Raw genomic sequence first — 10,634 nt, 5'->3', positions numbered from 1 at the left:
TTACACTTGTATGGACTCCTTTAGGAAATATTTTATATGTACATTCTCATCAAATTCACACCAGAGGTATAGACTAAAGATGATGTTTTTTTCGTTCATCAGATAAGAAAATGAAGACTCAGAAAAGATAAAAATTTTCCAGAGTCAAGCAGCTAGTGAACAGGATGACCTAGATTCAGAATCTTGTCATGGGGCTCGAGACTATTCTGATTCTCCTGTGCCATAATGCTTAAAACACCAAAAGGTGCTTGAGGACCAAGATTAAGTCATCTATTTCTTGATATCCCACTCAGTTCTTGTTGCTGTTCTGGTTACTTAACAGGTTCTCAATAAATACTTGTTAAACTAAATTGAACAAAAGTGTTATGAACTTGTTGCTACCACCAGGAATGGAAAATTTCTGCAGGACAGACTTTCTGAACAAAAGTGTTATGAACAAAAGTGTTATGAACTTGTTGCTACCACCAGGAATGGAAAATTTCTGCAGGACAGACTTTTCTCACCAAGGTCTTAATTTGGCTGTGCCTTATCTTGTCTTATCTATCATCTTATTTTAGGCAGATGTTTCCATCTTCCTTGGACAATATTTTCAAAGCTCTGCCTTTGTGGGTTTCAGTCAAAATTTCTCAGTAGGCCCTGGAAAGGAGGTAATTAAGGGCTGGAACAGAATTTTACTCACCACTTTCAGAGCCCTTAGTGATAGATGATTTCCAGTGTGTAAAACAAATGTTTATCCTCAAACTGACATAGAGTCATAGTCCTCTTCATCCTGGACTATCCCTTTGGAAGTTAACGACAGTTCCATTGCCCACAAAGGAACTAGTTTAGTTATCTCAGAACTGCAGATCCTGAGGGGACTTTACAAGGTTTATGGTTAAATAGCTTTGATTTCGATAATCAGCTCTAAATCATTCCTAGGATGATTACATAAACAGAAGACCATTCTTTAAAATCTGGATCACTTGGAAAAATTACTTGAGTTGAGTATAAGGGGTGACTTCTTTTCCTGTTTCCTCCCCAGCACTTTGGCCCTTGGGCAGCCCTTCGAGCAGAGTTTGGCAGCTTCCATCTTCAACAGCTTTGCAAATGTTGCACTTTTGGCACGTGCAGTCATAGATGTAGAACGAGATGGCTGTGGTTTGGAAATAGGCCATTCATGTTGATAACAGGTATTAATTTAATCAGCCTCAAATTGATAACAGGTATCTCCTGTGGAAACAAAGATAATTTGTTATTGATTGCGATCGTGTCTTCTGATGTAAGCTCTAGGCTTATTTTGTACTGTAAAAGGCTGGTATAGCCTCATGCAATCTGGAGGAGACAGGAAGGCGGGGAGTAGAAAGAAGGGAAGAGAGCACCCCATGTACACACAAGATGTGTTTACTCTATTGTTCCATTACCTGCTCTCTCTGGAAACTTTATAGATTAGCTTTTATAATCCACTTTGAAATATTTGCCATTTCTAAAGCAGAAGCAATCTTTGCAGCTTTCAAGCAGAAGGTCATTTTATACAAAATGTTCATTCGTGTGCAACAAAGCTTATTTTGAAGGAACAAAGAAATAATGAAGGCTCCTTAAAAGTTGTTTTTCTCTAAAGAAATGATCATCTTGATAGTTGGTGAATTATATGTGCCATTTCTATTGGAATTGAAAAGTAAAAAACATTTGTATCAATAAAGATTACTGAATATTATTAAGCTCTCAGATATGACTCTGCAGCTTTAGCATTTCAAGGTGGGAGGGAAAATAACATATTGGATTTCTTCTCGTCTAATTGTGTCCATCTCTCCAGGTTTTTCCTTTTTCCCTGGTTTATTGCCAGGTGGTCACCTAGTCAATGATAGGGCCTCTGTGTAGGTCTCTGAGATCCAGCTTTTCCCACAACTTTTTCTTACCTCCAGAACTTTGTTTACAATGTTCCATAGGCTGGGACAATCTTTCCGTACCTTTCCTTCTGCTAGAAGAACCTCCCATACTCCTGTAGGGCTCAGCTTAAATGCCACTCTTGGGAAGCTTCCTGCCCTACTGTTAACATTCTTCATCACTTATCTCTTTTGTTGAAATAGCTATTTTCCTTGTGCGTGTCCCTCACCTTCCTGTAAACCACTTTATGTTGTTGCATGGCTCACTGGTGGTACAAGTCCCACACTTTGGGAAACAGTCATCTGATAACTCTAGCTACAAAAGCAGTGAAGATTAATCTACACTGTTATAGAGTGATAAAAACTATCCTGAGAACAGAAGGGAAGGGATTCTAATGATAGGGAATGAAAATGTAGATTTGAACATCTTACTTTTTAACTTAATGGTTCTTAAACTGTTGTTTTCTGACCACTTACACAAGAGGAGTGTTTGAAATTAGTCCTGGGGTCAAATCAATCTCATTTTGTCCAGATTCCCGAAGATATCTTTTGATGTACTGATGGCAGTAATGAAGATAGAGACTTTTAATTTTGTTTCTGTGGTCAACTGAATTTGAAATATGTGACTATAGAGGGAATTTGGGTTTCCTTGTTCCTCACTTCTGTAGATGGTCAGCATGCAGAGTTCAAGCACTGCTATGAAATACGTTGCTAAGATGGTGTTAACCTCATGCACACAGTGGTTAGCAAAATGTGTAACTCTTACTCCTTCAAATCCTGGCCCTTAAAACAAAAGCCACAAAATTTAGTGTAAGGAAAAGATGAACCATACCACACTGGGCATGATTTTGATGGTAATTATTGCTTCTCCTTGATCTCTCCTTTAGATGTTTTTCTACACATTTCGCTCTTGTTGATTTGAAGGAAGTCTCATGTGATCTGTAATTCTGGTATTAATGGTGATTCAAAAACTAGCTCCACGTTAATTATCAGTGCAGCTTAAATCCATGTAATGATTATAGATTTTCCTTAGAATCCACTTAGTTGAGCTTAAACATTATTTGAGAAAGAAGTATGTATTCAGTCCAGAAAAATGGCAGTAAAAACTCTGTATTAAATGTGTTGTTGTAAAACATTAGGTGAAAACCACTGAACATATTAAGTGCTTTGAAATCTTCCGGTATCCCATTATAACAGCCTTTATAAGCCAACACTTTTAGCTTTATCATAAGAAATAAAAACAACCTTTTTCTTTACTACTCCATAAGTTTTTATTTGTTTTGCTTTAAGAATCTTTGTCTATAATTGTCTCCCCTCTTCAATTTTAGAGATTTTCATTAACGTTTTTTTTTTTTTTTCATTTGTGCACAATTTGTTCATTTTGATAGAATCAGTAGGAGTCCAGTAGCAAGTTACTTGGTGGTGTAATCACATTTTCCATTACCTTCCCACCTCTCACCATACATTCCTTTCTTTCTTTTCTCCTGTTAAGCAAAAATTTCCAGGAACAAAAAGATGAAATACAAATAGAACAAAAAATCATTTTCTTCTTCTGATTCAATTTTTACTTTGACTTGGTGTCCTATTTTCCCCCTTCTGGACCATGACAGAAAGTTTGACCTCTTCGATGTTTTTAACCCTAGTCTTGATTTAAGTGTTTTGGGGGAGGAGATGGGAGACTACATTCTGTTGTGTTGTAGGGACAACATGAGGTCATTGTAACAAGAAATAAGATGTGATTTTAAATGAAATGCTTTAATATCCTTGCTATTCCCCTTGGCAGTTTTGCCTTCGCTACAGCTATAAATACTGTCTGTGGTCTATGGCTACTAGCATCTCTTATTTGGAAGATAGCTTTTGTTCGTATTTATTTCACTAAAAGGGAAGAATTACTTAGAAATATAAAGTCAGTGAATTGCATGTCACCTCATGAATTGCAACTTTTTAACATTTCTGTGCTTGTTCCAATTCCAAGATGTATATTCCAGTATGTTGTTATCATTTTTGTTGAGTAAGGAAATGTTTTGGCATTAAATGGAGAGGAGAGAACCTGTGGATAAAACTGTTTCCCCTTACCTTAAAGCTCAGTTTTGAATACTAGTCTTCAAAGCCATTTTATTTTCAGTGCTCAGTTTTAATTAAAAACCATAGTCACAATTCTATAATCCCATCTGCAGATCCAAAAGGGGAATTCATACAAGAGAAAATTAACTTATTATTATTAAAAGCACACTGCCTTTCTAATAGATATAATAGAGTAACAGTTTTCCTCAGGCTCAGTGGCAGTTCCTTAAATAATAACTAAAATATTAGCACATTTAAATTGATTTTCCTTACCTGCAAGTAATAATCAAATTTATTTTTAAAACACACTTAATTTGCATTTGATGATAAGGATATTTGCTCAGGAAAGAGACATTATAGGCTCTAAGAGACATTATTCCTACTGGCAAACATAAGAGTTGGAAGTTGAGTGGTTTTGACTTTTTAAAATGATAATTCAATTTACTTTTATTTTATTCACAGTAGGAACTTCTGTCCCCGGTACTCTGTTTTAGACAAATTCATAGCACATAATTTTCTTTCTAGATACTATGTCTTTTAACTGTTTTATCTTTATGAGCATTTCAGAGGAAAGATCAGCTCTCCTTTGTTTTTTTTTTTTTTTCCAAAAGGTACATAGTTAATAAGGTACTGCTTGTCATTAGCATTGTGTATAAGAGCCGAGCCTGCTCTTGGGGGTTTCCCCCCTGATTTCTCCCATAAAATGTAGACCCGTCTCCCATTGGCATCAGAGAGCAGGTTGAGATAACTCCGTGATTGACTACATGAAGGGTGTATCCTTTCAAAAAGCCCCGTTCCAAAGTATGTATTTGTTTCACATGAGACGGCTGTTATGTGTAGCTGCCAGTTGACTATCTTTTTCTGAATCATATTTCCTAAAGCTTTGTAGTGAACATCATGGGAAAATGCGTTCATAGAAACAAGAAATGTGTGAGATAAATTAAGTTAAAAAAGGCATGCAGCAAATTAAACTTGAAAATGAACATAAAAACTGGCCAGCAGTGTTCAAATTCTCACGTACTCACTGCTCCACACAGAAATGGTATTCTGCTAACCTCAGTAATTAGTACAATATTGCTGAATTGTTTCCAGTGTGTTACCTTCTCTACTGTCTTGTATTACAGTATTTATGGTTGAAATATATTTCATGCTGTGTTATATTTGAATATGTTATAGGGTATGTATGATATAAATGTAGACACATACACATAAAATAATTAAAAGGTTATATATGAAATGGCATTTCATGCTGTGCTCTTTCAAAATAATGTCTATTTGCCTATCATTACCATCTCGTTCTCTTATTTGTTCTCTATATTGCTTTTTTGTTTGTGTAAATTTTCAATTCATTTTTTTTGATATTATCTGTCTTGGTCATTGTGAAATTTTATTTTCATATCTTTTGATCATTTGTACATTTCATCGACATTTCTTTAGATACCATGAAAAAACAACTTCTATGTGTTTAGGTAAATATGTAAACAAAATATATGACTTATTTGATAATGTAAATGTTCAGACACACATAATGTTTATACATGCCCTATAAACCTCAATATGTAAATGATTTTTATGATACATTCATAGAAATTCTAAATCTATTACATAGATTGAGAGAATAAACTCTCACAAACACAGATTTCTTATATTACTGCCTGTTACTTATCTATCAGGGTCCACATGGATAAATTTGCAAATTATGTCATGTGATCCCTGGAGGCCGATAAGCTGCATTGACTGGGATGATTCCAAGAAGACCCACTGAAAGCTGATCCAGTGGAAGCTTCAGCCAGCATATCCAATCTATTTAGATAGAGTCTCTCCTTCTTTTTCTTTTTCTCTGTTTCTCATCTTCTCTCTTTTATGCCCCTCTTCTATGAAGTATTTTATGTCTCATAGTGAAAATACATATATACACAGGTTTTAAAAGATAAGTGAGAGTTGTGAAACCTTGGAGGGTTGGTGGGTCTCATTGATCAAGGCATCAGGGATGAGTTCTGAAATAAGTGGTATTTTTAGCCAGTGTTTTTCAAAGTTTAGTGGCATGAGAATCACCTGGAGAACTTGTCGAAACAGATTGCTGGCCCATCACAAGAACTTCTGATTTTTAAGGACTGGGATGGGGCCTGAGAATGTGCATTTTTAACAATCTCAGGTGAAACTAATGCTGCCAGTGCAGGACTACACTTTGAGGACCACTGCTTTGGGGGCAACTTTTCATGTTTTGGGATGAGGAAATTGGTCTGAGAGAGGGGAAGGGACTTGCCCAAGATCTTACAACTATAGTAGATTGCCTCAAAGCTAGAATTAGAACTGGGTCTTCTGGCTCTGGCTTTATAATATTTCCTGGGATCTGTTCTTTGATTGACCAGAGAACGAGAAGCCCCTTCCTGATCATCTGAAGGGAGTGTGGGAAGCCAGATTTGCCATACCTCCCAGGTCCTATTGGCATACAGCACTGTCTCTGGCTGGCCTCTCTTTCTTTGTATGCCATGTGAACAGAGAGGGCTTTAGTGGTCTATACTGAAGCCAAAAGTTACCCAAATATATTTCAGCCTCTTCATTTCTATGTCCAATTTAATAATTATTCATGGAACAAATCTGTGGATTTGTGATCGTTTAGAGATTAATACTGTCATCGTTTTTTGAATCATGACCTATTAAGCTCAAGTCTGTATTATGTCAAGGAAAAGCGAGTTAACGGAAGCATAGACTATAAGATTAACAATGAGAAAAATAGAAATGGTTGAATTTTTACTTGGATCTAAAGGTTTTACTCTTTTCAATGAAATTTCGGTGAAGTAGTATTTAAATGATTTTTCTGCAATATCTTCTAGCCTGCATTTTTATAATAACTTATTGTTGGCACATTCAAATTAAAGTAAAAATGGTTTTGGTAGTTGAATAATTGTTAAATGGAATTTCATTAAGTTGTTTTCATAAGAATATGAACTGACTGAATTTAGTTGGCCAAGAAGAATTACAATTGTGTATTTATAGGTACTGCTTATTGATTAATTTCAGTGACTTTCTTATCGGGATGCAGATTGTGAAAATGGCATTGATGTACCATAAAATTCAAATAAATTTCACCTGATAATTATATACTAGAACTAGGTACAGAAAGAATTGACCTTGAATGATTGAGAGAATTAAAATAAGTAGTGTTTTCCAAATCATTAGGGAAGAAAGTTAGCCCACTTAGAGCTGTGCTCAATTCAATTCAATAAATCTCTACTTAAGGAATGCACATTTCTAGGTAAGTTTTGGAGTCCATGTTGGGCCTCAAGGGCCATTGTTTTTGAATTGTTATAAAAATGGGTGTAGAACATGTGTGCTTTATATATGCACACACCAATAAATATTGTTGGAAGAATTATGGTTGATGATGAAGGAAAAAACTAGATTTTGACCCTGATGTTATTATTTTTAGTTTTATGGGAGCAAAGGCACCACTCACAATGAATATGCCATGAAATAATTTGTCATTTGGGGGCAATGGTGAAACCTCAGTATTTCCATGTTGTTGAAATGGGTCCAGGCCACACTTGTAATTCTTCATGTTACTTTCTATTTTTGCAGCGTCTTGTGGAGGCTGCAGAAGAAGCACACCTGAAACATGAATTCGATGCAGATTTGCAGGTAACTGATTATAGTTTGAGTTAAATTGATTTTTGTGTTTGTTGCCAAAGGAGAAACACTATGTATACCAAGAATACCAGGTTTCAGGGGTTGGGAAAGAAAGGCTTTTGAGGGGATGGTACAGAGGTGGAATAAATGTGCCTATTTTTTGATAAGGCAGCATAGCAATCCTCAGCCATTTTCTACCATGACAGTGACAGTGGCTGATAGATAATACACACTCGCACGCATGTAACCAGATTTTGATGAACTCCTCCCCAGTTCTGGGGGAGTAAATCAGTCAACTGACAGTAATTACCAGAGCTCTTAATGGTACATTGATAAGATAGATAGCAGGTTATAGACACTTCGCTAGCAGCATTTTATGTGATTGAAAGCAACATTATGATGGATCTAATGTTGAATTGACTGTTAATTATATTTTAAAAATCATTTGCAGATGTGGGATTTGAACATCTACTTAATGAATTTCTTGTAGTGAATCTCATATCTAATCATGGCATACCCGTATCTGGTTGAGAAGGCTTTTGATGTTGTCTTATATATAAACAACAAAGTAGAAGGCAACAAGTGAATTGAATAATACTTGGAGGTTTCTTTGGATCCCTCTTGAGGGAAATTTTATCTGCACTGTCATGTTGAGTTCTGTGGCTTTTCTTCACTGCTAGAAAAATGGAAGGAATGAATTTTAATCCTCTTAATCCTTAAGTGTGTGCTTTGATAGAATATATCTCTTTTAATGGCTTGTGGTCACAATTAGAATATAGTGTTAATTTTACTATGTTTTTATTTAAATGAAAAGATAAAGACAGACATAATCTTCAAGCACACACACACAAAAAGATGGTGATACTTCAGCCATGTCTCTGTCCCATGCATATACCTCTTGTCATCATTCCCATCTATATTTTTTGCCTTGTGGATAAAAGAATGCACACTTAAATGGGGTAATTGAGGAAAGTTTAATAAACAGAACGTTCAAAAATATATGATACGAGAAAACAACAAATGATGGTGTTGTGCCTCAGGGCAAGCCACATACCTGGCCTGAGGAGCAAAGGGAGGGAGTGGTCTCCAGAAGTCAGGGATAGTAGCTATATGGAAAGGGTACTTGAAAGAGGGGTACAATCACCTATGCTGAACTGGCAGGGATGGAATTTGCAGGGAAGATAATCCAATAATAGTCTGTAGCCTTCTGATCTCTTGCTGGTATCCACCGTTGGCTGAATCCAACTGTTGGTGTAGCTGAGCTGGTTTAGCCTGAAGCATTGCACTGAGTGGAGAATGGTGAAGAATGGATCTGCAAGGGAAGCAGAAAATCTCAAGCCTACCATCTAGGAGTCATTTTCAGGCATAATACCCCAAATGTGAAGCAAATAAAGTCAGGAATATAGCCAAGCAAGAGGTTCCAGGGGAAGGTGGAGACTTTCTGGCACCTGTTGGCAATATTGGAAGATGAGAGGGAAGCCAGCCCGGTCCTGTGAGCAGAGCTGCTAGAAAAGGAACAGAAGAGTCAGATGAATATATTGAACGCCTAGCTTTCCTATAGCCACAACCAGGTGATAGTTCCAGGAAGATCCAGGCGCCATTTACTGGTCATCTTTGACTTCAATGTGCCTCTTCCTGAGAGGGTTTGGACTTCCTAGAGTGGGCCAGAAGGGATTGTAATGTAAGCATCAGGAGGCATCTTTATAAGTGTGACAATTGTAAGGACATCTTGAATGCGTTGCCAAGAGAAACTGTCCTCCCTCTCCTTAGGAGTTCCTGAAGCTTTTTCAGGAATATTCTGGTACTAAATGACAGAAACTCCACTCAAATCAACTCAATTGTATTATAACGTTGAATAAAATAAGAATCCATGAATCTACTTTGATAATAAATAAAATGGATAAACAAATAGATAAATGCATAAATACATAAGTAATTGAGAAGGGAAAGCTCTTACCCTAGAATTTCAACTAATAAATATAGAAGACATGAAAGAGTTGAAAAATTATGGTAACTGATTCAGACAAGAATCTTCAATGGATGCTAAAACTAGCAGGTAAAAAGTTTGCTGAAGAACAGAACATTGGCAGTCCCAAAGCATCTGCCCACAAATTTACACATTAATTTACTTAATTACAGAGGGGAAAATAACACTTTATTGTGGAGAAAAATTGCAGACACTGTCTGAAACAGGTAATCAAAGTTAACACCATAAATGATGAGACAAAGTGACATCAAGTACCTACAGATGCGATGACCAGGAAGAATACAATGTCGCTTATATGGGGTTCTTCCACAATGTGTCCAAAATGTATAACCTGAATCTAATCATGATAAAACATCAGAGAAATCTGGATTAAGGAACATTCCAAAAAGTAAGTGGCTGGAGTCTTCAAAAAAAGTCAAGTTCAAGAAAGAAAAATATTGAGGACTTACTCCAGACTTAAGGACATTAAAGACATATGACACCTAAATACAACATGTGATCTTAAATTGGATTCAACCAGAAATGAAGATTTGAATATGGACTGTACATTAGATAATAATATTGCATGTATGTTGAATTTCCTGATTTTGACCTTTGTGTTGTGTTTATATAAGTGAATGTCCTTGTTCTTGGGTGTTTCTGTACCCAGCATTTAAATCCATTGGTCCAATAGGAAGGAGTAAGTTTGCAAGAAAGCCAAAAAGATTCTTGGAAGTCAGGACTGTTTTAGAAAATCTATTTTTTATGGTTCATATAGTCAATTTTATTCTGAGATCAGATGTCTAGTAAAGGTGTGGGTAAGAGAGAGAATGATTTAATTGACTTTAGGGGACTTATCTTTCAGCAGAGGAAAAGTGTTCTGTGGTTTAGCTCAACTAACCTCAAGCTGCTCTTTTTTGTGTTTGGAGCTATTGTTATCTTTCAAGAGTGTTCTGACTTCTTTCCTATTATCGAAAGTTTACAGTAAAATCCTGGTGTAGCACAACTGATTTCTTGTCAGATGTGCTGTAAACACAAATGCAGCATTGGCATCTCTCAAAAAAAAAAAAAAAAAAATGGAGGATGAAAAAATGAATCCCGGGGGGGTTTAA

General features: G+C 36.1%; 1 protein-coding gene across 6 annotated transcripts in view; it reads left to right on the top strand.

Moving 5' to 3' along the window:
• The window catches only part of CACNA2D3 (calcium voltage-gated channel auxiliary subunit alpha2delta 3), a 799,126-nt gene that overhangs the window by 222,619 nt on the left and 565,873 nt on the right, over positions 1-10,634 (top strand). For all 6 annotated transcript variants that reach the window (XR_003048003.1, XM_015593665.2, XM_025050813.1 and 3 more), the window contains one exon: positions 7,509-7,568. Coding sequence is in view for 5 of the 6 variants with exons in the window: in XM_015593665.2 (XP_015449151.1) it covers positions 7,509-7,568 (60 nt within the window). In the remaining variant the exon portion in view is untranslated. The remainder of the gene's footprint in view (positions 1-7,508; positions 7,569-10,634) is intronic.

This window comes from Pteropus alecto, unplaced genomic scaffold, assembly GCF_000325575.1.
Source record: "Pteropus alecto unplaced genomic scaffold, ASM32557v1 scaffold75, whole genome shotgun sequence".
Classification (NCBI taxonomy): Eukaryota; Metazoa; Chordata; class Mammalia; order Chiroptera; family Pteropodidae; genus Pteropus; species Pteropus alecto.
The sequence above is the reverse complement of the archived record's forward strand: the minus strand, read 5'-3'. Positions and strand labels throughout refer to the sequence as shown.